Below are 27956 nucleotides of genomic sequence, written 5' to 3' on the forward strand. Positions count from 1 at the left end.
ATGACTTACCAGTACAGTTTCCTTCATCACTGCTATCTGAGCAATCCAGGAACCCATCACACCTCTCTGTCATCATGATGCAAGCCTCTCCATCTTCGCACCTAAACCCATTCGGGCACAATAAGGTGCTGTGAGTAGCTGGAAGACAGAAAGAATGTATGACATGCCTTGAAATGGGGGCAGAACTAGGGATGTGCTAGATGTCTGCCCAATTCAGATTTGGTACCAAATTTTCTATTAATTCTCTTATTCTCTATCACTGGGGATTAGATTTTTTGGTAGTGATTTTCCACGACTATTTTTGAAAACTGGGTTGTTGTTTTTTAAAGAAATAGGCCTTAATATCAATATTAAGTATGATAATTTTATTGATTTTACTATTATAATTTAATTGGTTATATGCCTCATATCCAGTGGTCTTTCAGCAACTTACAACAATTCTGTTCCCATTCATATTTCTTTCCATTTATTGATATTTCCTTTAAAAATATCAATATCAATGATTTTTGCAAGGGGAAAAAAACCGATCGATAAAAGCAGCTGCTAGCAGACAAAACATGAATGGATACTGGCCTGTTGGGTTGATGGGATGCTTTCCAACTGACACTGGCCAATGGATCCCACCCCTAGTCAGAACATTCTGAGTGGTAGCAGCTCTTCAGGGCCTCAGGACAGGGACCCCCAAGATCATTTCACCAGGGATGGCGGGGACTGAACCGAAGGCTGTCCATATGCAAGGCATTAGTTTTTCTGTTGGGCTATGGTTGGGTGGGGAACCCTCTTCAGTATGAGGTCCATATTCCATTCTGGGAGCCACATGCCAGTGGAAGGCAAGAGCGCACAAAGCAATGAATGGAAATGTTTACCTTTGGACTAGCCTCAGAGGGAGGCCACGGCAAACCCACTCTGAATACCGCTTACCATGAAAACCCTATTCATAGGGTCACCATAAGTCGGGATCGACTTGAAGGCAGGCCATTTCCATTTCACAGTAGGTTACTTTCTACATGCACCCCTCTCTACCCTCCATCCAGGCAAGCAAGAGTCAAGGGCACGTTCCAACCAGGCAAAAATATTCAAGGAGGAAGCGAAGCAAGGCCAGTGAGGGGCCTGGCTTGGGGAGAGTGCCAAGGGCCAGCCAGAGAGGCCTGCAGGGCTGCATTTGGCCCTGGGCCGGAGGTTTCCCAACCAGGCTCCTTCTTAAAATGTTTAAAGGACAAGCTTCTGTTTGACTTTGGCATGAGGGGTCAGGGGATTTTGACCCATTGGGTTCACTCCTATGGAAAGCAAGAGGCCCAAACTATTAATTCGTGCTTTCCAGAATTCAAAGCACAGACTTTGGGGGTTCCGCACCTGAAGTTCAAGTCTCCAGTTCACTGGCATGCTGCTGCCACATCCAAATTCAATGGCTATGTTTGGAAATACAATCTCAGCTTAATAATGAATGATATCAACAAGCACCCCTTCCTGCAAGCAAGCAACTCAGCAAGATATAGTTTTCCTTTCCATCTGGAAGTAGGAAATTAGCGTTAACTGCTTAGGAGAACATTCAACCATGGTTTGAAGTTGGCTTAATGGCCTGGCTTGTTGTAAACCATAGTTTCCTGGTTTGGTCAAAATGAAAAAAAAAAACTATAGTTAATGGAAGATTTCCTGGCTTGTTTTCTGGCTCACAGGAAGAGGCTCCATGTGTGACCAAAAAGACTTGTTCATACCTCAGTTTACTAAACTGAAATGGGATTGTTCAAGTGGCAAGTGTCAGAAGACTATAGAACAAGAGAGATTCTGGCCACAGTGACCAGCCAATATACCTATTCCCAGCCAGTGTGATATAATGGTGAAGGTATTGGACTCCAATCCAATCACTGGGTGATCCTGGGCCAGTTGCTGTCTCTCAGCCTAACCTACCTCACAGGATGGTTGTGAGGATAAAATTGGGAAAGGGAGAACCATGTTTGTTTTGTTTGTGCGTTTTTGTGTGTGTGTAATTTTCATTTCCTTCAATAAGAAACAAAAAGAGTATGCAATTTGTAATAATAATAATAGTAATAATAGTAATAATAGTAATAATAGTAATAATAGTAATAATAGCTGTCCTTCACCAGTAGGTCCTGGGGCAGGGCACAACAATATAAAATATTTTATTGAAAACAAGTTAAAACAAATTACATTCTCAACTAGAGAGGGTCAAGGCAATGTGGAGCAGAGGTTATGCAGTGGGGTGTGAGGTAAGCATTCCTTTCCCCATCACAACCTTCCAGACTGCGTTCCCTAACTAAGCAACAACACTACATTTGCTGATTCAAATGAAGGGCCACAGCTCAGCAGTAGAGCATCCGTTTTGCAAGCAGAATATATTAGATTTGATCCCTGCCATATCCAGGAAAGGATGAGAGATACTCCTGTTTGAAACCCTGGAGAGCCACTGCCAGTCAGTGTAGACAATACTGAGCTAGATGGACCAAGGTTCTGACTCTGTATAAGGCAGCTTCCTAAGTCCCCATATAAACCTCTGCAGAGAAGTGAGCCTTTGCTTGGATACCCATCAATATTTGTGGCTGTTGTGCAGGAAGGTATAGATAGTCATAGAAATAAAAAGATGTGAGGGGGGGACTAGCAGGCATGGGGGCAGAGGAGCCACAATCCTGATAAGCACTTACGGCAGTTCAGCTCATCTGTGCCATCCTGACAGTCTCTCAAACCATCGCAGCGCTTCCAGTTTGGCACACACTTCTTCATCTGCTGGCACTCAAACTCAAATCGGCTGCAACGTCCAGGAAAGCTGGCGGACGGCAAAGTTGCGCCGATTGCTGGGCAACAGGAAAGAATAAGCATTTATAAATACCCATGTTAGAAGCAAAACCGGATTGTGTGTCTTTATGGGACCACATGCTTGCCCGTTTCACTATGAATTCCAGCAGTCCAAAAATTATATTTCTTCAACCTTCCTTACCACCAGATGGCAGCCTCAGCCTGCTTAAGGGGTGAGGAAATCTGCAGCAGTCTCAAAAAGCTGAGCCAAGGCTTCCTCAGTCCTGACAATTGCGCTTTTGAAGGCTGGTGCGCACAAGAGTCGGCTACCCCAGAATCTCTGTATCTGTTACCCCTTCAGTTTCCCCTACATCAGAGGTCTCCAAGCTTCTTCCCACTAGGGAACTCCTTCTGCTCAAGAAACCTGGAGCCATCCTGGAAAGCCTTCGTATGGGGTGTTGATCAGACCCACATGGACAAAGAGCGAATCCTAGAACACACCCAGGCAGTCTCTTAGGGCTGCACGTTGCAAGGAGACGGCAGCGGAGGCAAAACTGTCTTGGGAAGCTGGTCTACCATTCCTTGTCTTCTCAACGAGGACCCCTGGGGTCAAGCTTCTGAGCCACCCCAGGACTCCCAAGAGCCCCTGCCTCACCTCATCTTCCTTTCCCCCTTCTCCTTGACCACAAGCCCTCTGGGTGGGAACAGAGAGATGGGGCGATATAAAAATGAAAGCAGGAGCAGTAGTCGTAGTAGCAGCGGAGCCTTACGAGCAGTGGGACAAGCATCCTCATCAGAGCCATCTGCACAGTCCCGATATCCATCACAAACCCAGCTGTTCATGATGCAACCGCCACCATTACACCGGAAGTGGTTGGGTGAACACGTGGCGGGGGCCAACGTGGTGATGGGGATGATCGCCGGACCTAAAATTAAACCAGCAAGACTGGATTGCGTTAAGAACAAGCCCTGCTTGATCTGGCCACAGGTCTATCTAGTCCAGTATCCTATGACCAACAACAACAAGAGGGATGCCTCAGAAAAGTAAGACACTAACCCCCCCCCCCATCCTGGTCACCAGAGACAGACTACCTTTGAACACCATCAGCTGTCATACTCGTGGCAAATAGCAGAGATGGGGAACCTGTGCCCCTCCAGATGTTGCTGGACTGCGGTTCCCAACACCTCTGACTGCTGGCCATGCTGGATGGGGCTGATGAAAGCTTCATCACAACAACTGGAGGGCCACAAGTTACCCATCCACATCATTTAGCCACTTACCTGTCCTCAAGGAATTAGCCTAAACCTTTAAAAAAATAACCTAACCTAGCAGGCATCCTTATATCTTGGGCCATTTGACATGCCTCCATCATGCTTGGGATGGTTCTGAAAGGGGTTTGCGTTCTAACATATCCTGTTTCTTCCAGCCAACAGTTTTTTGGTGGCTGTGCTTGTGATGGGAGTTGTAGTCCAACATAATCTGGAAACACCAGAGAGGACCCAGGACATGTTCTAAAGCAGGGGCAGCCAACATGGCGCCCTCAAGATGTCATTGGACTACAGCTCCCATCGGCCCTGACCCGTGGTCATGCTGGCTGGGGATGATGAGAAATGTAGTAGTCCAACATCATCTGGAGAGCACGATGCTGGCTATCCCTGTTCTAGATGCAGCCACCTTGCTGAAGCTAAGCAGCTGTGGGTCTGAGTCAGTGCCTGGATGGAAGACCATCCGGGGACCACATGTAAACCACCTTGAATTCAGTGTTGGAAGAAGGGCAGGACATTAATGACATTATTAATAATAGCTTGGAGAAAAAGAGTGGCCCTTAAGGATACAGATTTCTGTTCTAGAATGGCCTCATCGATATGAGGTCACCGGGGCAAACCCAGAACAAGCATTTTTCGGATTGTACCAGATAATGTCATAATAAAGGGTGTGGATCCCAGGGCATAGTCTGACGACACATGAGGCCACCACCTTGCTGAAGCTAAGTAGGTCTGGATCTGGTCACTGACTGCCTGGGAACCACATGCACGCTGTCATGGGCTCCATGACAGAAGAAAGGCAGGATGGAATGTAAGAAAATAACAAATAAAGCTGATTTCTAAGGAACGTTAAGGGAGAAGGCTATGTCACCCAACATGGGAGCTGCACAGAGAAGATGCATGCCTGTGCATCCTCCAAGCGCAACTCCCTTTCCAAAAGCAACAGTAGAGCAATGTGGGAAGTACGTTTCTGCAGCCTCTTCTTCCGCTGCAGCATCCAAAACTACCCAGAGCATCTTGGAAAGAAGCCCCTCTCGCTCTTACCTCCACAGGACTTCTCGTCGGACCAGTCTCCACAGTCATTCTCTTTGTCACATTTCCACCTGTTAGGGATGCAGTGCCCGTTGTCACACTGGAACTGATAGTACCGAGAGCAGTTTGGGGCTTCGGTTGGGTTTTCTAGAAAGGACAACATGTTCCCATTAGGTTCCCCCCCTGCCGACTAAATGCTACTGAGCAAAGAAAGATATGAAAGGATTAACTAACTAAATGTGAGCAGTGGGGAGAGGGAGAACAATTTGGTGATGTGGTCGACCTGTGCCTCCCCACACACACACTTCCCCCTGTACTTTCTTGGAAAAGAAAGATGTTTCTTCTCCCCTCTACAAATGGCAATTATTTGAGCAAGGAAACAGGGAACATGCTGACATCACCTCATAAGCTTCTTTTGCTGGAACAAGGCTGAGGAACCTCCAGCCTGCAAGCTGAATGCTGCCCTCGAAAGCCTTCTCTATCCGGCCCTCGGGATTCTCCTCAGACCAACACCCCTCAGTGGCCCTGCTCTGCACCACCCTCAAGGGCTTTTGCTTGGCTGGACCATGTCCTTGAATTGCGACAATGGCAGCATTCACATCATACATTTATTCCACTATTCTTAAACTTTAAACAGTCATGGTTTCCCCAAAAGAATCCTGGGAAGGGTAGTTTGGGAAGGGTGCTGAGAGCTGTTAGGAGGCCCCAATTCTCCTCACAGAGTTAGAATTCCCAGAGTGGTTTAATAGTTAGTCCCTCTTCCCAGACAAGTTTGGGAATTGTAGCTCTGTGAGGGGAATAAGGGTCTCCTAACAGCACCCTTCACAAACAACCCTTCCCAGGGGGAGGTTATCACTGTTTAAAGCGGAATAATAGTGGAATAAACATATGGGGTGAATGTGGCCAATGTCTCTTGCTTGGATGGAGAGATTAATTGACTGTGTGTGTGTATATAGAAACATTTGGCTTTTGTGTGGTTGTAATGTAGCCCTGTGTGTGTGTGCGTATGCGCACATACACACCCACACATTTAATAATGGGAGAGAGAGAAATAACCTTGCCATTACAGACAAAAAAGGCAGAGAGAGAGAGAGAGAGACAGAGAGAGAGAGAGAGAGAGAGGATCATTTCCCCCCCTTTTTTAGTTTAATAAAGCACTTTCTCCTCACCACAGTTTGCCTCATCGGAGTAATCCCCACAGTCATCCATGCCGTCACATTTCCACACCAAACTAATGCACACGCCATTCTGACACTGGAAGCTAAACTGGTCACAAGTGTGGTGGAACTCTGGGTCCTGGGCTGCAAGGAATAAAGCTATTTTAAAAAATAACAACAATAAAACATTGCAGAATCCAAACTTGTGCCTCCCAGGCAACTGTCCGCACCCCTTCCTCCCAGAGAGGTCCACTTCACACTTGTAACAGCCACCATGATAATGCAGTAGGGCTGGCAACTGTCGGAAGGCAGAGCTGGGGTCCCAATCCCGGGGAGCTGGATCCCGGAGAGTTGGGAGAAGAGTATTCGGATGGATGGCAGAGGGAAGGGGGAGGAACTTCCCCCCTTTGGAGCGAAGACGAAACAGAGGAACTGCCAGTGATAAGGTCACTTAGCGATGGGGAGCCTGAGCCCTCCCTGGACATTCTCATGCCTCCCCCTCTTTCAGGCTCAGAGCAAGAGGGGGAAGAGGGAGGGCTGCTCACAGCCAAAAAGCAGGGAGGCAGTTTACCATCAGCCCCTCCCCTATCCCCCATCCTGGAATCAGAAACTTCAGAAGAGGAGGGGGTGATGCTTCCCCCCTCACCGCGCACACGCAGACAGCTGAAAAGACAGGAGAGAAGGGGGGGAAGGCGGGCAGTACCTGAGGGGCAGTTAAGGAGGAGCGAAAGATTGCGCGCCCGTTTGGCCCCTTCTTAAAGAACAGGCGGGAAGAAGTCCCTTGCTCTGTCAACTTTCTCCCAATGCCGCAGGACCTGTATCCCTGTATTGCTTCATGAGAAAACGCAGTCTTTGTTTGGACATTACCCTAATAAAACATGAATTAACTACAGCCGTTGGTCTGGTTCCTGAGTCACATCCTGGGCCTGACAGCACCTGACAGCCTGACATACTTTGGTGGCAGGGTCACTTGCTCGATCTCTTGCACTGCCCCCGCTAGGGTGTTCTTGATTCCTTCAGGTTGACAGTTCTCCTGGCAATACTGTGAGGTGAACCACACCACCGCCTCCTTCCAACTTATTTTGGGTTCATGCTTTGCTAGCCAGGGCATTCCCAGAATCACCTCAAAGTTCGAGAGATCTGACACGTATAGCGAAGCGACCTTATCACTGGCAGTTCCTCTGTTTCGTCTTCGCTCCAAAGGGGGGAAGTTCCTCCCCCTTCCCTCTGCCATCCATCCGAATACTCTTCTCCCAACTCTCCAGGATCCAGCTCCCCAGGATTGGGACCCCAGCTCTGCCTTCCGACAACTCCCAATCCTGCCTCAGATTACAGAGAGGGAGCTCCCAGCCCCCCTCCCCCATACAGACTGCACAGGCCGGTGACACCCGTCCGCATGCCTCATCTAGCTCCCCCCCAGACACTTCCTCTCCTTGGATGCAGGGAGGATGCAGCAAAATGCAGAGAGGATGCAGGAAAACCCATGGAGCTCAATGAATATATTCCTGTGTACCTGGAGGCACCTTTCTCCTATATTTATGCACCTTTCCCCACTGTATTTGGTGCCTTCCTATTTGTCTGTTACTCTAACCCATGGGCCTATCCAATCTGGCACTGGGGACACCCCTCCAAGCCATCACCCTTCTTGAGTGTTTTTGCCTGGCTGGAATGCGTCCCTGAACTTTGATATTGCCTCTTGCTTGTTTTGATGGAGAACAGAGAGAGGTATGTGTGAATGTGTGTAGAAACTAGCCTACTGTACGAAGGTAACATTTATAATTGTTGCTCCGCCCACTTTTGCCTCCGGCCCTGCCCACCACTGGCATGTGGCCCCTGGAAGGTTGCCTAGAAGGGAATGTGGCCCTTGGGCTGAAAAATATTCCACACCACTACTCTAACAACTACACCACATTAACTTAAGAACCGAGAAACATGAGATTCTGCAACCTCTCTATTGTCAGTTTATGAGTAGGTCCTTGATGCATTTCCAAAACAGGAAAGTTATGAGGGAAAGATGGACAAGCTGCTCTTGCTGACCATTGAACTACCACAGTGTGGCAAACCCATTTTAATGATGCCATTCCTGGCTGCTATGCTTACAGCATCCGGCGTAGGCGGCGTCTTCATCTGAGCCGTCTCGACAGTGCACGGTGCCATCACACACCATAGAACGCAGCAAACACTGCTGCCTATTCTTACATACAAAATCCATATAGCGAGTACAGATGGGTTCTGCAGACCATGAAGCAACCAGAAGGAAGAGAGAATTATATATATATATATATCCCACCTACTCACAGCCTATCATACCTCAACCTTCTCCTTTGGATTTTACTCTCCTTTTGCTATTTCTTTGTACTATCACTCACTTTTTTTACCATTCACGTGTTGAACAGCCCGGTTCAAACATAACCATGGTTATCAAACCATGGCTTACCATGACTACCCCGAAATCACCAAGCTTCAAAGACACAAGGCAAGAGCAGCTGGAAAACAAACCAAACTTTGGAAAAACAAGCCATGGTTTATTTGATCATCTGTGGAACAACTCATGATTAACTAGTGGCTTGTTAAACAAATCATAACTTGGTATTACGTGTGAACCGGGCCATCATTTTATTGTGTGACTGGTATTGTCTGAACATCACTTTAATTTAGAAGTGAATGCACATGCTAGTACATGGAGTGAAAATTTCAGTTGCTTTGCTCCTCCCCCACTCCTGCCACGATGCCAGTCATAGTTTGGTTTAGCATTATGTCCAAACCTTGGCTCATGGTTTGTTTCCCGCAAACAAACCATGGGGTGGCAAGCCAAGAACAAACCTTATTTACAGTTCGTGGTTTGTTTGAAGAGAGACCCCGTGCACCAGTCCTCCTGTAAAGTGGGAGAGTGAGCAGTCAGAGGGGTGCTTCCAGAGTGTCAATGTCTTGCTGGAGGGATACCAAACTTTTGTATGCAAACTTGGGTTTGTCTAATTAAAGTAGATTAAAGTGCCTGCCACCCTAGTGCAACAAACCCACTGTTTAAAAAAACAACCAACCATTTACTGCTTGGAAAGTGGTGTGGATATGCACGAGTATAAGGTTAACCAGAAGACGTGTAAACACTGCAAGCAAATCAGGACAAACACTCAAGAAACAGGTCACACAGAGTATCCCATCGGTTTTCTCTCTGGTCCTTTCACCTGTTCCTTTCCCTGTCTACTGTGCAGACCAGCTGGAACCTGGCTTACCACAGAAGAGGGACGGAGTGGGGTGGGGTAAACAGATGAAAGGACCAGCCAAAAGAAGATGGATACTGCTGCAGAGGATGCGGCTTCTGAATCGCTCACTTTGCAGCAGAGTATACAAGACATAGCACCAACCTGGCAATGCTAACTGGCCTGGAAAGAAGTGGAACAATTTATCTGCCTAAGCACCTGAGTGAACAGCCCTGGAACCACTTCCACATATCACCATCACCCCAGGCATAACCCTACAAGTGCACTCACCACAGTGCTGTTCATCAGAGCCATCGGAGCAGTCGCGCGCCCCGTTACACCACTTGGTGGAAGGGATGCAAGTCCCATTCGGGCACTGGAAGCCATTGCACTTTGTCTCTGCAATACAGTTTGATTTAAACAGCAAAACAACAACACAAATCTTTTAACAGCAAATAACTTCCAGCACGCCTGCATGGATGTAAATGGTCTACCAAGGCAGGGCCAGGTGAATTATATGGCTGATATTATCATCAAGCCAAAACCAAGAGCAAACACAGGCAGACTCCTCCATCAGAAAGAGAGGAATTCCAGACACATACATGCTTTAAAAATGGACACCCTCCCCACAATCTCTCTCTAATCACTGGCTCTAAGTAAAGGAAGAGGGTTGGATTTTTCAAAGGGTCCATCTGGGTCTCCTGTCCCTCCATTCCCTACCTAAGGGGTAAGTGACAACAATACAGATGGGAGACGGAAATTAAAGTACAGTGGAAGCTGGCTATTACGCATCCCACTGTACCGTGGAATCAGATATATCGCAGGTGTGACCGCGTCCCCCGAGTAAAATACAATGTGATGCCTTCCTCATGTTTTGGACTTACAACTGTCATTGGCCACGGGTATTGTAGTCCAACTTCATCTGGAGGACACCATGTTAGCTACTGTATTAGGGACCTAGTCCCCAGTCAAATGACTAGTACAAATGACTAGTATTTTCCTACTCTCACTGAGCGTGCTGCAGACTCTCCATTTAGGCCAGGCGTGGTGAACCAGTCTGCATCTGTACTGGACCTGTTTTTAAAATGTTTTTATTATTTTACTGCTTGTTGTTTGCCATTCTGGGCTACTTTGGATGGTAGGGTGGGATACAGATTTAACTATTAACAACAAAAACAACCACAACCTTTGGCTCTCCAGAGGTTGCTGAACTACAACTCCCATCATCCCTGGCCACGGGCCATGCCTGCTGGAGCTGATGGTAGTGGTAGTTCAGCAACATCTGGAGGGCCAAAAGGTTCCTCACAGAATTTAGGCAGAGGGGAACCATCTTTAACCTTGCCCCACTGGCTGAGAGCTCCTCCCATACCACAACTGTTAGGGTCCTCATCAGATCCATCTTGGCAGTCAGCGTCACCATCACACGCCCATCTCTGGGGGATGCAGTGCCCGTTACGGCATTGGAAACTTGAGGCTTCGCAAGTGTGGTGTACTGCTGAAAAATCAAGCACAGCAAAGAGTCTATTGAGAAGTGATCCAGAGTGATAGGAACAGAGAAAGCTGCCTTATACCAACTCAGAGCATTGGTGTGTGTGTCTACCCCAGTACTGTTTACACAGAGTCGGAGTGGCTCTCCAGGGTTTCAGACAGGAATACTCCCAGCCCTACCTGGAGATGCCAGAGACTGATAAAAGTAGAACCTCTGAACCTGGAGGTACCATTTAGCTATCTTGTCTAACAGAGTTTGATAGAACTGTCCTACATCATCAATTTGTCTAATCCTTCTTCAAAACGTCATAGCAATTCTATCTTTGTAGCAGTGATTCCCATTGGTTAATTTTGCCTTGTGCACACTGGCACCCTCTAGTACTTATATACAAGGATGGGTTAAGGAGGAAAAGGATGAGGAGCTTTAAGCATTTCATATTGTCGGCAGATAGACAGAAAGAGGCAGGCTGACGTTTATCCGTTTCACATGCAAACGGAGCTTGCCCTGGCTCTCAAATCAGGCCACTTTTATCTCATTTTGGTGCACCTTCACCTTATAATTTATCAAAAACACCAGGACTCTCTTTATGAAGAAGGCAACCCATGTTCAACGTAATTGAATTGCATGCTACTTACTGCCAACAAGCGAGTGATGTGCTTCCTGATATCCTAAGTTACCACACTCTGCCGGCAATAATATTCTATTAAGTATTCACTGAGAAATGTAATTATTTTCGATGAGGCATACATTCAGCCTGCAGAGCCGCCAGATGAACTGTTTCTAAAATAACTGTTATCCCCAGATAATTTCAAGCTGGGGCTTAACAGAATAACGTTAAAAAGCCTCCAATCCTGTCCAATAATCGTTCACTCTTGGAACCTCGCAGGAAAGATAAGTTACAGCGCCCATGCAGCTAGAATGGTGACTGTTCCTTCTTGATAGGCATCAAGGACTCAAACAGAAATACAGCCAAGTCAAGCCCCCCAACATTAAATTAAAATAAAACCGCTAAGCAACTTTGTAGGAAAGGGTGGTGGCAGAGCATCTGTTTTGTCATGCATACAGGTCCCAGGTTCAGTCCTCAGCATCTCCAGTAAAAAACCATCACTTTTAAAAGCAAGAGAATGATCAGACGCATTCTATGTTTCTTTACTCCTTTCCAGCTAAATACATCTGCTACTCTTAGTGATGCCAAATTTTGCGCTGCAACGAGCAAAACTCACCAGGAATGGATCCTAGCCATCTTATAAATTTCTTCTTTTCATTTTTGAATTTTATAATATTGACGTTTTAACAATCTTATTTTATTCCATTTTATTATATTTTACTGTATTTTATTCTCCTCTATAACTTCCTCTTTTGAGGGTTTTAGGTCTTTGTTTTATGCTGGTTACTGACCATAACAATAAAGAATAGTTTCAAAGCAAGGGAATTTGTGACAGAGTACTTGCCTGCCGCTCCAACTCTCTGGTCAAGGGCAATCAGAACAACACAAACAAGTTTAGGTCCTTGGGAGAGAGATTAGTTTGTAGCTTAACTACTTACCAACGAGCCCCATTCAAGGTCTTAGTACTACTCTAACCACCTTCGGGCCTATGTACTTAAAAGGGCTCCTCCCCCAATATCAACCATCCTGGGCCCTACAATCGGCAGGTGAGGTCCTGGTACTGGTGCTGTTACGGGTGCCACCTAGTTGGTGTTGACCTCCTGACAGGGCCTTCTTGGTGCCAGTTCCCCATATATGGAGCACCCTCACTGGTGAGGTGTCTCCCCCTTCCTCATTATTAACATTCAGGAGGAACTTAAAAACATTCATTTGACAGCTGAAATATACCATTCCTGGAAACCTTGAAGGTATTAGCAGTGAGGACATCTGACTATTTTGAAGTGTTTTCAGATTTTTTAAATTGCTTTGCTGTTTTATTGTTTGCTGCCCTGGACTCCTTTGGGAGGGAAGACAAGAGAAATTTATTTATTAATTAAATAACTCCAATTCCCACTGCCTTTCTTTCTGGATACAAAGGTCAGAATCCCTTGCTCCCTATTGGAAATATACTGGGGGAGGCAGAAACATGTTAAATAACATAGTAGACTACAAATGCTACCACTGGTTTTTATTCTGGTATATATTATCCAAGTGACCAGCTTTTTTTTTTTTTTTAATCTGAGGCACCGTTTCTTTTTGTGTCACCTTTGATGCTGTTATTTTTTGTAATGAAGTGTTGAAATTGTTTGCAAGTTTATTTTTTAGAAAAAATGTAATATTTTTATTGTTGGAGATGCACCTGGCCTCAGATGCCTCAGGGGGAGAGGCAGTTCAAAAATATTAAAATGTAACTATGTGCTCCATTGGAAGGACATGTATCTATGCATGTACATGAAAACTATGAGTGAGAGAAACACAATTACTTGGAAAAGGGAAGAAAGAAATGGTGAAATTGATTCAGAGCAAACTTGCCAGGATTTAGGCTGCAATCCAATACATGTCTACTCAGAAGTAAGCTCCACTGGGTTCAATTGGACTTACTCCCAGGTAAATGTGTCTGGGATTGCAGCCTTAAACACTGGGTTGTAAAAATGTAAATTCAAGTCGATTCTGACTTATGGCGACCCTATTAATAGGGTTTTCATGAGGCTGAGAGGCAGTGACTGGCCCAAGGTCACCCAGCGAGCTTCATGGCTGTGTGGGGATTTGAACCCTGGGCTCCCAGGTCATAGTCCAACACCTTAGCCACTACATCACACTGGCTTTGTAGCTTTATGATTTAATAATAGTTATTTTCCAGTCTTCTCTCCTCTCTTCTCAACTTTTATACAACAAAAAAAAGCAATGCAAATCATTTGGCAATGGAATAATCAGTCTCTTGCCAGTGAAGAGGGGTGAAGCTTCTCCTTAAACAGAAAAATAATTCCCTATTGGCCTTTAGATAAAAAAAAAGTGATCATATCAACATCTTGTTGCTTTGAAGTTTTCTCCATTGCTGAGAAGACTGCTCAGAGCACAGAAGGCCAAGAGGAAACAAAGGCAGAAAAAAGATATGCTGAGGGGAAAGTGTAGGAGGAGATGGACAGATTTTTTTGGAATATATATTTGAGTCTGGTAAACTGGGATCAAGCAGGAAGAAAAAGGGGAGAAAATGTATTAAAACCCTGTAGAAACAGGTGAAGAGCTGTGTTTAAGTAGGTCTGCTCCAAACGAAGGCAGGAAATGAACTGTGGCCTCAGCAGGAAAAGGCCAAAGTCTTCCTTTGAAACATCAGAGCTTCCTGCCTTCAAGCTACAGGGAGAGCCAAAACCTATTTGGAGGCATCCAAAACCCAAGAGAAAATAATCAGTCTTTTGCCAGTGAAGGCGCTGAAGATTCCCCCCTCAAGTGCAAAATAATTTTCCTTTGGCCTTTTTTTAAAAAAGTGATCAAATCAATGACAAAGAAGCTACAAATGTTCACAGCAGATGACAACCTGTCATCAGCAATTCCTACTAAGGGCTTATTGATCACATTTTTCTTTAAAAACAGAGCTCACCGGTACAGTTTGCTTCATCAGACCAGTCTCGGCAATCATTATCACCATCACACTTCCACGAGAGACGAACGCACATCCCTGAGTTGCAGCTGAATTCATCACCACGGCACTGATGGGCTTCTGCAAACACAGGGCAAAAAAAGTCCCAAGGAAGGGAGTATGAGAACCCAAGTGCAAACTGACATAGGGTGAAATTATGGAATTGTTCCTACAGTTAAACTATGGAATTTGCTCCCAGAGGATGTAGTGACAGCCACCAACTTGGATGTCTTTAAAAAGGGATTATACAAATTTGTAGAGGATAAGGCTATCAATGGCTACTAGCCACAATTGCCATGCTCTACCTCCACTGTTGGGAGGTAGTATGTACAGCGAAACGGTCATGTGTGTACTAGTTCTCTTGAGACATAGTACACACTGGTTACATGGGGGGTCACCAACATGCCTGCAAGTACCTTCTTTCGTGGCCACCATAGTAAATTGTTTGCCCTTCCTGCTCAGTGTTCTCTCTCTCACACACACACATGCCTACATTTTACTGGATGCCAGGATTGGACACCCATCCTTCCATCTACTCTGAACAGTGAAGAGATGTAAAGGACTTCTCTCTCTGAATGAGTGCAGTAGTGGCTGATGTAGATGCCTTTCCCCCCGCTGATGGGGAAGCTGATTGGGCGGGGGGCATGCCTGTACCATTTTGTGATCCTGTCTCTTTTTCTGCTCCATTAGACATGGCAGCCATTTTGTGTTATGCCATGTTCCTATGGCAGCCATTTTGTGTTATGTACACCCACTGACATGGCAGCCATCTTGTGACTGGCGCACATGGCACTTTCTCAAAATTTCAAATGCACTCACTGACACAAAAAGGTCGGCGACCTGTGAGTTAGGCAATCACTATGCAGCAAATCCAGCCATTGTGGAAAGACCCTAACGTTTACCCTGTTGTTGCACTTACCACAGTGGCTCTCATCACTGTTGTCCCCACAGTCATCCTCAAGGTCACACTTGTAGGACAGCGGGACACAGGTCCCCGACTCATGGCAGCGGAACTGAGTGTCAGCATCACACACAGTTGTTGCTATTGGAAGGGGAGAAAAGAGGAAGATTTCCAGGACATAAACAGCTCATCCAGAAATGCCAGCAGATTCATTTAAATAAACCCACAAAACAGATAACAGGAAGCTGTTCCATGTGTCCATCGTCAAAATTGCACTGCCTAACCCATGTCTTGAGCATGTCATGATCTGGTGGAGAACCAGAGCAAAGCTGCAGTTCTGGGATCTAGAATTCAGCTCCCACCATTTGCAAGTAAAGGCTCTCATGTGACAGGGTCAGCTTGGGACCCTGAAGGGCGGCTATCAGTCAGAGCTGCATCTGTTTGGCAACAAGACATCTACTCTTCCTCAGCCCTACTCTTGAGGAGGACAGCATGCTCTGGATGACGACTCTGATGGCAGGCCAGGAAAGGGGCAGCAACGCCTACTATAAAGTTGCTCAGTTGAAGCCCAACTAGTGCTGAAGCAACATCTAATCCTGCCTGTGCTCTGTCTCTGGCAGCTCCCCTTGTAACCTGAACTTTGACTCACCAAATAGCTTTTGATAAGGCAGGATATCAAGCCACACAGCAGGGGTGGCACGATCAGGAAATGCAAAATATATTTAACTGCATTTGCACATATTTATCTCCTGCTCCTCTTACACCACCCCCTTCCTCTTGTTAAAATTAAAGGAGAAAACCAACTAACGCATCCTGTCATTTCTGCTTGCACAATGAGAATTTCCTCCTCCCCACACGTATCCTGCGCCACTCCCAAAATCTTCTCTGGAGGATTGGGGGAACCCCAGAACAGGTTTGGGAGGGTGCAGGGAGGGGAGGAAAGTCCCGCTGTGAAAGTGGAAATCCTTGCAGTGACGGGACGCTTTCCTTAGCACTACTTTGGATACAACCCTCAGACTGTAAGCTTCTCGAGACAGGGAACTGGTGTGCCTACACCCCCATGTAAATTGCCAGGTAGCAATGTGACTTACGACAGTTCTTCTCGTCGCTCATATCCCCGCAGTCGTTGTCGCTGTCACACTGCCAAATGCTGTTGATGCAATTCCCATTTGAACATCGGTACTGGTTGGAGAGACAGGAGTTTTCTGGTAGGCAGCAGCAGAGAGGGGGCAGGCGAGGAAACCAGCACAGACGAAGAAACATTAAAAGGAAAGTACAGCCAGAGTTCAAGGAAGTCAAACTGTAAGAAATGTTTCTAGAGATTTAAAATTGATATTGCTTCCGCAAAAATTGGAATGCCGGGCATATTGCACTCCACAGCATCTTTATAAGAAGACATTGTCTAATTTGGATAGATGCTGCAGGTGCAATGCTGGAACTGCCTCGTTGAGGCATATGATATGGGCATGTCCAGTGATATTTTTTTTTTGGTGGCAAGTATTAACTTTGTATTAGATATCCATGTGCTTTCAAATTATATTCCTGTTATATGGGGATTAAAAACAGTGCAACAAGAGTGGACTTTGCATGCCCTATTGGTTGCTAAGAGACTCATACCACAAGCCTGAAAGGACAAATACCCATCAACTATTATGCAATGCTTTGATGTCCTAAACACCCTTGCTGCATTTGTGCATACCTTCTATAAACGCCAACTTCGTCTGGATACATATTTGGAGGGCATATATTGATCTATCTGTGTAAATTAAAATGGATGTATACGTGTTTAACTGTTTCATTAATGTGAGCTAAAGGGTTTTTTCCTGTATTTTCATAATGAAATTGCAAAAGTAATATATAGAGAGAGAGACAGAGAGGTCAGTTCCTATACAGCATTAATGTGACGAACGCCACATCTGCACTATAAATTTAGTTATACCACTTTAAACATGGCTTCCTCCCCCCCCAAGAATCCTGGGAACTGTAGTTTGTTAAGGTTGCTGAGAGTTGTTAGGAGACCCCTATTCTCCTCACTGAGCTACAATTCCCAGAGTGATTTAACTATCAGTCACTCTTCCCAGGATGACTGAACCAGGGACATGGAGCTCGGGGAAGTGAATCCTGCCCCCCGCACCATTTCCATGACTGAAATCACACCGTCTACAAAGCAGCTTTTATCTCTTGTGAGGATGGGAGAAGAAAAGTCAGGTACATGATGTTTAATGTTCACCGCCCAGAGAGCTGTTGCTAGTCGGGCGGTATATAAGCTTAAATAAATAAACAAATAAAATCAGGGGAGAAATGTACCCAAACAGATCTCCTTTGGGAGACTATTCCAAAATATTACTATGCAGTTGAAGGAGTGGATCTTTTAAGATGTGTGCTGGCTCCAATAGTATAGTGGCAAATTCAGAAGTACAGGGTACCTTCATGACAGTCACACCACACCCCATCATAGCCATGCCCCCTTTTCCACTTTCCCTCATCTTCCTTGCTTTCCCTGTCATCTTGAGAGTCCACACTACACTATAACAGATGCCCTTAGGAGTCAACAAGCATGAAAGGGGAAGCTGTGTTAGCCACTGAGAAGACTCCCCATCTTCCACTATGATTGGCTCCAATCAGCACGAAAGGGCAAGGACTCTTACACGCCCTTTTCATGCTGACTGCACCCTCGGCTGGCTCCATTCTCAGTGGACTGCCTACTGAACTCTGAATATGGCAAACTGAACAGTCTAGATCTTGGGACACAGCTGGAGGGGTAAAATCTCCCCCTCACCACAGACAAGGTGTAGGTTTTGTTGTTGTTATGTGCCTTCGATTACGACTTATGGCGACCCTATGAATCAGCGACCTCCAAGAGCATCTGTCATGAACCACCCTGTTCAGATCTTGTAAGTTCAGGTCTGTGGCTTCCTTTATGGAATCAATCCATCTCTTGTTTGGCCTTCCTCTTTTGCTACTCTCTTCTGTTTTTCCCAGCATTATTGTCTTTTCTAGTGAATCCTGTCTTCTCATGATGTGTCCAAAGTATGATAACCTCAGTTTCATCATTTTAGCTTCTAGTGACATAGTCCCATGCAAATGAGGCCTCTTACTGCACCACCACTGGAATCCTAGGAATAGCAGTTTGATAAAATGAAAATGTACTGCCTTCAAGTCGATTCCGACTTACGGCGACCCCATGAATAGGGTTTTCATGAAGCTGAGAGGCAGTGACTGGCCCAAGGTCACCCAGTGAGCTTCATGGCTATGTGGGGATTCGAACCCTGGTCTCCCAGGTCGTAGCCCAACACCTTAACCACTACACCACACTGGCTCTCAGCAGTCTGATAAGGGTTCTGCAAAATCCTAGCACTTCCTCACAGAACTATTGTTCCGGGATTTCACTTGACTGTTAATCCTGCCGCGCAGACGGGTCCTAAGCGCAAACAGCTGAGATCTGGAATGTGGAAGAACCATACACCACAGCAGCGTGTGAAGATGTGTTCCTTACCTTCCTTTACACAAGTGCTGTTCTTCAAGAGATACCTAGGCGGGCAATCACATCTCACCTCCCCGGAAGGGAGCAGGTGGCTGGTGACTCCCTCGGGGCACTTACAGCTTCGGCTGTTGTTAGATCTTGGCAGGCATAAAAGGCTGCAAGGATTGGCAATGCAGGCATTCTGCCCTGTCATGAGGGAAACAAGCAGGGGGACATCTTGTAAGCCCCAGGGTTCAAGAGGCCTTCTTTCGAGAAAGATTATTTATTCATGATTTGATTTAAACCAACGACAGGGAAGTCCACAAGAGGCAATGGAGGCCACCAACCTGAATGGCTTTAAAAGAGGAGTAGAAAAATTCATGGAGGATTATAAGGCTATCAGTGGCTACTAGCCATGATGACTATGCCCTGCCTCTATAGTCAGAGGCAGTATTATTTATTTATGTATTTATTTATTACATTTATATACCACCCCATAGCTGAAGCTCTCTGGGCAGTTTACAGCAATTATGTACATAATATATATGTACATAACAGTATGTTTCTGATTACCACTGGCCTGATCCAGCAGGCTCGTCTTATGTTCTTAAGTTATGTTCTTTTTCAGACTGAGGGCCATATTCCTTTCTGGGGAACCTTCCAGAGGCCACATGCCAATGGTGTTCAGAAATAAACAGGGTGATGTTCAGACAGTGGTGTCCTTGCTTGTGTAGCCAAACACAAGAGCAAGGAATCAGCCAACTTGGGGAAACCCCAAAGTGTACACAAAAAAATCTTGAGGAAGGGGGGAAAAAGAAGCCTAACGGAGGGTAGGCAGAATGGCCAAAACAGTCCAATCAGGAGTTGAGCATTGCCATTGAATTCTGACTGAGTGTTGAGAGGTGGAAAATTCCCTGGAAAAACTAGGAGAGAAAGGGAGTATCCTGAACAGAAGCGTTCCGCCCTGCAATATTTTGTTGCAGATCCTCCTTGTACACACCACATTTTTATTCCTCTATCAAAGGGCATATCAAAATACATAATAAACGGCGCAAACAGAAAATGCTCGTCAGACATCCCGAAATACCTGCTGTCTTCCCGCGGTAGAAGATCTTCATGTCCATCACGCCGTTGAGATGGTCAACCAACGTCTCCATTCTAGACCCGCTGTGTTTGGAGGCTCTGAAAATGCTCAGCTGTGACCAATCGTTCCAATAGATTTCGTTCTGAAAAACAAACCTTTTACCTTTTAAGCAACAATATTTGAAAGAGAATTGCAAATGTAAATAAGTTAAAAAACCACAACGTAGACACAAACCAAACCCAGAAAAATAGGCATCTTCTGAATATATGAATTTAATAACAATAATATGAATTCGGTTTGTCACATATAATACATCAGCTCTCCTTAAAACAGTTCTGTAATGCAAGTCAGCATTATTTTCCCCGTGTTACAGACTGAGGCTTGCCTGAGGCTACCTTAGGACTGTGTGTGTGAGATTAGATATGGACAAAGGCATCCCAGTTCACTCTCAACCACTTACATTGTGCTGCTTCATCCCACTGCACTACTCTGGGACCCTAAAGGGAAGGGCTGTAGCTCTGGGATACAGCATCTGCTTTGCATAAGGAAGGTGCCACATTCAATCCCAAACATCTTCAGGTCCGGCTCAGAGAGAACTGAGTCTGAAATCCTGGAGAGTCGCTGCTGCCTGTCAGTGTCAACAATACTAGGGATGGGCGACACCTTAGTGTTGTGCTTTGCTGACTTGTTTTTCAGTGTTTTTCCTTTGTCCTTCCCTCTCTCTCTCCCTTAGTATTTGTGAGAGCTTTCTGTTAATTATGCCTGTCAACCTCTGTTTTACCGCTCCCGTACACGCCCTCCAACCCACATGCTCCGTCCCTGGCAAGCTTGGAGGACCTCTAGCCCTTTACCTTGGTCTGCTTCTGCCTGCTTCCCTCGTGTGTTTTTCCCGCCCGCCCCCCCCCGGGTTCTGGCCCCTGCTCCTCCACCCTTGGTCTCTATTTAGGTAGCAAGTTCCTACAGCGGGAGACTTGACCCCAGCTTTATCCCTGGCTAGAAGCCACCACCATTAGCCACAGCTTGTTTTTTTACTCCTGCTTTTAATGATGGAGAGCCAATGCTGTGTAGTGATTAAGGTGTTGGACTATGACATGGGAGACCAGGGTTCGAATCCCCACACAGCCATGAAGCTCACTGGGTGACCTTGGGCCAGTCACTGCCTCTCAGCCTCAGAGGAAGGCAATGGTAAACCCCCTCTGAATACCGCTTACCATGAAAACCCTATTAATAGGGTCACCATAAGTCGGGATCGACTTAAAGGCAGTCCATTTCATTTTTCATTTTTAATGATGAAGGGGAGTACAGCATTTAAAGAGTTAATGCCATAGATATTAATAGGGAAATATAGAGCGCCTCGCCCACATTAAGGCAAGCCTAGAAGATGTGAGCAAAAATCTCTGTTCATATCTATTGTACTCTTCAAATGTCCTTCCACCATGTTCCTTACTACTTCCTCCACTAAGTATCGAATTGAATGAGAGCCAAACTTAGTGGGGGGGAAAACAAGGACGAATCGGAACTCCATTCCAGTTCCATGGAAAGCTAGCAGTTCAAGATCCAGCAAGTGGATCTCAACCTGAGACAGAGGGACCGAAGGTCTGACTTGGTTTAAGGCAGCCTCCTATGTTCCTATGGGTCTCTCCTCTTTCACAACAATAGAGCAAGTTGTTCACCCTACAGCTCCAATCTAGGTTATCCAGAAAAGTTATCAGTTAATGGTTCATTACTCCACCTCATCTAACTCAGCCTTCGCCAACTGGGCGAAGTTTTGGATAGGACCATCTGGAGGACACCTGGTTGGCAAAGACTGATCTAAATGATTCAGTGAATCCTTGAATTACTGAGTTGGAATGGAGCTCGAAGGCTAACTAGTTCTCTCTGCTGGTCTGTCTCTCTAACAGCAGGATCTGCAATACAGGAAAGGGAGAGTAAAGGGGGTCTAGAGCACAATGCTATGTGGGTACCATGGACCGGAAAAAAGACTAATAATGGGGTGCTAGAACAAATTAAACCAGAACTGTCACTAGAAGCTAAAATGATGAAACTGAGGTTATCATACTTTGGACACATAATGAGAAGACATGATTCACTAGAAAAGACAATAATGCTGGGAAAAACAGAAGGGAGTAGAAAAAGAGGAAGGCCAAACAAGAGATGGATTGAGTCCATAAAGGAAGCCACGGACTTGAACGTACAAGATCTGAACAGGGTGGTTCATGACAGATGCTACTGGAGGTTGCTGATTCATAGGGTTGCCATAAGTCAACATTGACTTGAAGGCATATAACAACAACAACGTGCCTGGCCCTGGCCTCTTTGGATACTCTCCCCCACTGATGGAGAAATCAGGATTAAAACGCTTTAACTACACAAGCTCCACAAAATCCTGTTCAACAAGTACACTTTATAATTTCCGGAACTGAAAAACAGCCATCTATTATTCCTCGCTCAGTGCTCGTTTAGTTGGGAAGGACATCCTGTACAGACGGATCTTTTCCTTATCAGGTTGCTAGGGGCAACCCCATAACCTTGATCGGGATATAAGCAGCCAGAGGGAATTGGAAACTGACTGGCTGGAACAGAGATTTTATGACTTATGCACAGACATTAAGTACCTTCTGCAACTACCTTGGGATCAATTAGTCCACCCTAATTTCAGCAGTAGGTTTAAGACAGCAAGTTAGTTATGCAGTCAGAGTGATACGGGTTTGTCTGGGAGTGTCATGTCTGAACACCTTCCTATCAGGGCCAGCCTGAAACCAGGAGTGGATGACGCTCCCCCACTCCACCTCAACACTGCGAACGATCTGTGGAACTTGCACTGTTACAAGTGCTGCATAGTATTTGTTCTGCACTTGTAAGAAACTCATCTTTTAGTGGGGCAGCACTCACACTTTGGATAGGAGATGAAGTCCAACAACCTGTGGCCACAGGACCCCCATATCTGCTCTAACCCAACAGGCTTTGAGAAAGACTTTAAAGGACCATAAGAATATAAGAAGAGCCCTGGAAGATCAGGCCAATGGCCCATGGAGTCCAGTATCCTTTTCTCACAGTGGCCAGCCAGATGCCCATTACGGGAAGCCCACAAACAGGATCTGAGCGCTAGTGCATTCCCCCCTCCTGCGGTTTCCAGCAACTGGTATTCAGAAGCATACCGCCCCTGACCACGGCGGCAGAGCATTGCCCTCTTGGCTAGTAGCCACTGACAGCTTTACCCTCCATGAATTTGTATAATCTTCTAAAGCCATCCAAGTTCATGGCCATCATTGCCTCTCATGGGAGCAAATTCCACAGTTTAGCCATGCACAGTTGTGAAGAAGTACTTTCTTTTGCCTGTCCTGAATCTTCCAACATTCAGCTTCATCGGATGTACCCTGAGTTCTAGTGTTATGAGAGAGGGAGAAACACTTTTCTCTATCCACTTTCTCCATGCCACGCACCATTTCAGACACTTCTATCACGTCACCTCTTACTTGCTTTTTCTGTAAATTAAAGAGACCGAAATGCAGCAGCCTTTCCTCATAGGGAAGTCACTCTATCCCCTAGACCAGCCTTTCCCAACCAGTGTGCCTCCAGATGTTGTTGGACCACAACTCCCATCAGCCTCAGCCAGCATTGCCAATTGTAAGGAAAGATGGGAATTGTGGTCCAACAACATCTGGAGGCACACTGGTTGGGAAAGGCAGCCCTAGACCATGTTGGTTGCCCTTTCCCAACACAGTCCAACATGTTTAAGTGCAGACACTCTATAGATACCTTAAAAACAGCAATAGCATAAGGATGGGGGAGGCTATCCAGGATCACCGATCTCTGCAGGCCGTTGAAGTCGATGCGCTCAATTCTATCCATGTAGGCTTCCGTCCAGTAGATCCAATGATCGTCCACAGAAATGCCATTAGGCCACCTCACTCCCTCGGAGACAACGCAAGTGGGAGAGGAGCCATCCATTTCACTGCGGTAAATGCCAGGCTTGGAGTCCCCCCAGTCTGTCCAAAACATCAGCCTGAGAATGCAAGGCACAAATCAGGGTAGTTACATGAAAATACATAAATCAAATACACAAATTTAGTTCAGGCCTGGGCCAAGCAGAATGCAGCTCTTCAGCTTTCCAGAGAGTCAGCAAACCCTCTGGGTTGCAGTCAACTAAGGCCTGCTCACAACACTCTCTGTGAAATTAATGGACCAAACTTAGTCATATCCAGTAATTTCTGTGGGTTGTATCAACGTTCTCTGTCTGTTAGTGCAAGGGCAAGTGAGTTATTAATAGCAGTAGTAGTAGTAGTAGTAGTAGCAGCAGTAGTAGTAGCAGTAGTAGTAGTAGCAGTAGTAGTAGTAGTAGCAGTAGTAGTAGTAGTAGTAGTAGTAGTAGCAGTAGTAGTAGTAGCAGTAGTAGTAGTAGTAGTAGTAGCAGTAGTAGTAGTAGTAGTAGCAGTAGTAGTAGTAGTAGTAGTAGCAGTAGCAGCATTTCTATCCTGCCCCATAATAATAATAATAATAGTAGTAGTAGTATTTCTATCCTGCCCTAACTCCCAGAAGGAGCCCGTGTTTTAATGTTGCACAACACAGGAATCCAATGCAACAGCTGCAAAGTGGAAACAGCAAGTGTGCAATCTGTTGTGCAACGACGTTCCCAACAACCTGCTTATGCGTTATCTTGAGCTAGCACAAAACGTTTTGCCATCAAGCCAAGTATACCACTGACTTTAACTCCAAGTTCTTTCGCAACCCTGCCTGGAGATGCCGAGTCCTGGGCATGTATAAAACGCAGCTGCGCCATCACTGAATATGGCCCCTCCCCTGAATGTAGAACCAGGCTTCCTCACGGTCCAAAGACAGGACTAAACATCTGACTTCCTTAGGGGGAGGGGTTGCCCTGCCATGCCAAAACAATCCTGTCCCTTGAGCACAAAACAGCATCGGTTTGCGCTTTTGATAGCTCCACGTTTCTCCTCCGTGCTGAGACTACCCTCTGGACATAGGAGAGAAAAATGTGTATTCCTGTTTCCAAATACATGACTTTATGCTCTGCATGAATGAATACCATTCCTGTTCTCACATCATTCATCCTCACAGCAACCCCGTGGAGCTGGACACCATCCCATCCATTTTTAAAGTCTCACAAAATGTGGCTGTTAGTATGGTGTCTTACCCTTCTTTAGGTACCAGAGTCAAGGCTCGTGGCCGTTCGAGCACAGTGGAATCCAAAATTGTGAGTCGCAGGTCCCCATCTGGGTTGGCAACCTAGTGCAACACCAAAAAGTGGAAATCAATGAGCATTTCTTTACCCTGGCCTTTGACACCGGAGATGTATATTTTTAGGACCCACCCTGGTTTTTGGGATGTGATTTTAGGTTGTTTTAAACTGTTCTTCATGATACATTTTAAAACTGTTGTGACCCACCCTAGAAGCTTTGGGTGGGCAATAATAACAACAACGATATGGCTGCTATCTGATAGTCAGGTGCTTGGGAACTGCAGTGCAAGGAGGGTTGCCAGCCCTCTGCTTGGCGCTTTGGGAAGCGCAGAGCAGAGGACTGGCAAAGCACTTCTTTCTCCTGCCCATCCGCTGATGGAGTGAAGGGAAGTCTGCCTTTTACAGACATCAGGTGTGCAAAGCAAAACTCCCTCATGCAGCTGATGCCTTCAAAGAGCAGGTTTCTTTCTCCCCCTGTCAGTTATGAGAAATGGCCTTTCAGGCCAAATTGAGACCCTTGGTGGGCCAAGTTTGGCCCAAGGGCTGGAGCTTCTCCACCCCTGCACTTTCAGCTTGATTTAGAGAAGGTAGAGCCTTTGTGTTGCTGCTGTTGGCAAGCGACGGAGAGCTAGAATCTCTTGCCAATTTACTGCAAACCACCCAGAAATCTACCAGTAGATCCAGATGTAGTTTCTGCTCATCTCAGCCTTACACTCCCAACCTGACCAGAGCAGGAAGCGGAATCTCTTGTCGTGCAAAGTCCTTCTAATGTTGTAATATGCCACCAGCTCTATTGAGACAAATACAACACCAAGAAAACCCAAACGCATTTAGTAAAAGCCCAGCAAACTGCTTCCTGCAGCTCGCTCTGATGAATCTATCTGTTTATTCAGTTCGCCAGTCACCCACACACCAAACCTTATTAAAGCAAATGGGGCTTGTTACCGGAAGCAGCTGGATAGATTTATGAGGATGGGCGTCAGCTCACAAATGCGCTAGGGCTGATAGAGAAGATGATGATAGGCTATTTCCAACATGCAGGCTGTGCATGCTGTTCCTTACGCAGCCAATATGGGCACCACTTATGCACAAGATGGAGGCAGCTGCCGTCTTGGGGGAACTCAAGCACTGCAATGCTTGTAGAGCATGGTGAATGTGGTTTGCGGGTGTGCTAGAATGCTAAGTTTTGGTATGTTGGTTTACAGCGACAATATCCTTTATTAGCTCTTGGGTCATGCTGTTGCTATGACCTCCCACCTTTGGTTGCCGGTTTGACACTCCTGGTCTGCAGCTGAGCTCTGAGAGCTGGTACTATTTTGCACAACAGCACATACAGGCTTTGCAGAGAGGCATACCTCAATTTTTGGAATGCCGGCATTCACCCAGTACAGCAGCTGACTGATAGGTTCAAAAGCCAACGCCTCCACAGTCTCCAGACCGGTGCTGACGATAATCTCCTGTCCAGAGCTCCCATTAAGACACAGGCGCTGAAAATAAATATGCATAAGGAGTCCAAACCATCACCGACTCAGACACACATATAAGCAGAGAGCAAATCAAAGGAGGACAGGCAATATAAAGAATAATGTATATCCCTTGACCATCTGGAATCAGACCGAGAGCCACATTCCATTCTGGGCATCCTTCTTGGGCCAGTGATGGGTATAGTCAGAAGCAAAGATGAGCAGGTGTACCTCTGTATAGTTGGCTAGTTTCTACACACGCCCCTCTTTATCCAGGCAAGCAATTTGTTATTTATTTTTTTCTCCCATTTGTATTTATATGCTACAAATTTTCTTTAAAAAAAACAACTATAAACTGCCATGTGAGGACACTGTGCCCTGAAAGGCAGGATAGTTGGGAAACTATTTAGTGACGTAAGGATCGAACACAGCCCTCCAGGCTTCTCTCTCTCACCCTTCCCAAACTGAAATGTTTTTGCCTGTTTGGAATGTGTCTTTCAACTCTGAACATGCCTTTTGCTTGCCTGGTCAGAAGATAGAGAGGAGAGTGTCTAGAAATTACCCTACTGTACAAAGATAACATCTGTATTCATAGCTCCACCCACTTTTGCCTCTAGCCCCGCCCACCACAGTTACATGACCCCTAAAAGGTTGTCCAGAAGGAAAATGTGGCCTTCCGGCTGAAAAAGCTTCCCCATCCCTGTGATCTATCGTTGCCCACCATCTTCATTCCTTTATCGCTTCCACACTTGGCTGTCCTAGGACCCCCTGCCCTCTGAAATGGTCCTCACTTATTTTGCCCTTCCGCTCCATATGCCTGCAATTCACCCTGCTCCCCCCATCAACATCTATAGGGTGCCACGTTTTCTCAAAAACCGTGGCAAACTAACATCACCTTGCATCGAAAAAGCTCAGAAGGCAAACGCACCTGGATAATGTCAAGCGTCACATCAGCCCAGTACAAGCAGTTGTGGTCATAATCGAAATCAAGTGCCACCGCCCCTCGCAAGCCCGTCAGCGGTAACTCTTCACTGATCCCAGAGGAGAGGTCATACCGGTGGATGGAGTACCGAGTGGTGTACAGAATAAATTCATTCTCTTCTGCAGATGAAAGGTTGTGAATGAGTATTTTTGACCACAGATCTTGGGAGGAGTGAATTACTGAGATCATTTATAGTTTATAAAAAAGAGTGAATGTTGAATATGGTATTTGGCAGGTGCTAGTCACTGCATGATGATGTTTCCCTGTTAATAACTTAAACAGGAAGAATTAATACATGCTTCTATCTCTGACTAAGATTGTATCCAAATGATCCCTGGAATTTTTGATATTAAAGAATGGTATTACATGAATACAACTAGGGAAGAAAGATTGTGTCAACTTTGCCCT

The 27956-nt window shown here is 45.9% G+C and overlaps 1 protein-coding gene across 3 annotated transcripts in view; it reads right to left on the minus strand.

Moving 5' to 3' along the window:
• The window catches only part of SORL1 (sortilin related receptor 1), a 135155-nt gene that overhangs the window by 38289 nt on the left and 68910 nt on the right, over positions 1-27956 (minus strand). Inside the window, exons 17-33 of one of the 3 annotated variants that reach the window (XM_061592616.1) lie at positions 27495-27667; positions 26459-26590; positions 25059-25150; positions 23666-23912; positions 19910-20048; positions 18856-19029; positions 16451-16564; positions 15378-15500; positions 14420-14539; positions 10776-10898; positions 9698-9805; positions 8307-8438; positions 6219-6350; positions 5062-5196; positions 3522-3677; positions 2661-2810; positions 10-138 (exon numbers count right to left, since the gene is read on the minus strand). In XM_061592616.1, the coding sequence (XP_061448600.1) occupies positions 10-138; positions 2661-2810; positions 3522-3677; positions 5062-5196; positions 6219-6350; positions 8307-8438; positions 9698-9805; positions 10776-10898; positions 14420-14539; positions 15378-15500; positions 16451-16564; positions 18856-19029; positions 19910-20048; positions 23666-23912; positions 25059-25150; positions 26459-26590; positions 27495-27667 (2379 nt within the window). Of the gene's footprint in view, positions 1-9; positions 139-2660; positions 2811-3521; positions 3678-5061; positions 5197-6218; positions 6351-8306; positions 8439-9697; positions 9806-10775; positions 10902-14419; positions 14540-15377; positions 15501-16450; positions 16565-18855; positions 19030-19909; positions 20049-23665; positions 23913-25058; positions 25151-26458; positions 26591-27494; positions 27668-27956 lie in introns of all 3 variants that reach the window. The other 2 variants (XM_061592615.1, XM_061592617.1) reach the window with 2 other exon arrangements.

The sequence above is a fragment of the Rhineura floridana genome, chromosome 12 (genome assembly GCF_030035675.1).
Source record: "Rhineura floridana isolate rRhiFlo1 chromosome 12, rRhiFlo1.hap2, whole genome shotgun sequence".
Taxonomy (NCBI): domain Eukaryota; kingdom Metazoa; phylum Chordata; class Lepidosauria; order Squamata; family Rhineuridae; genus Rhineura; species Rhineura floridana.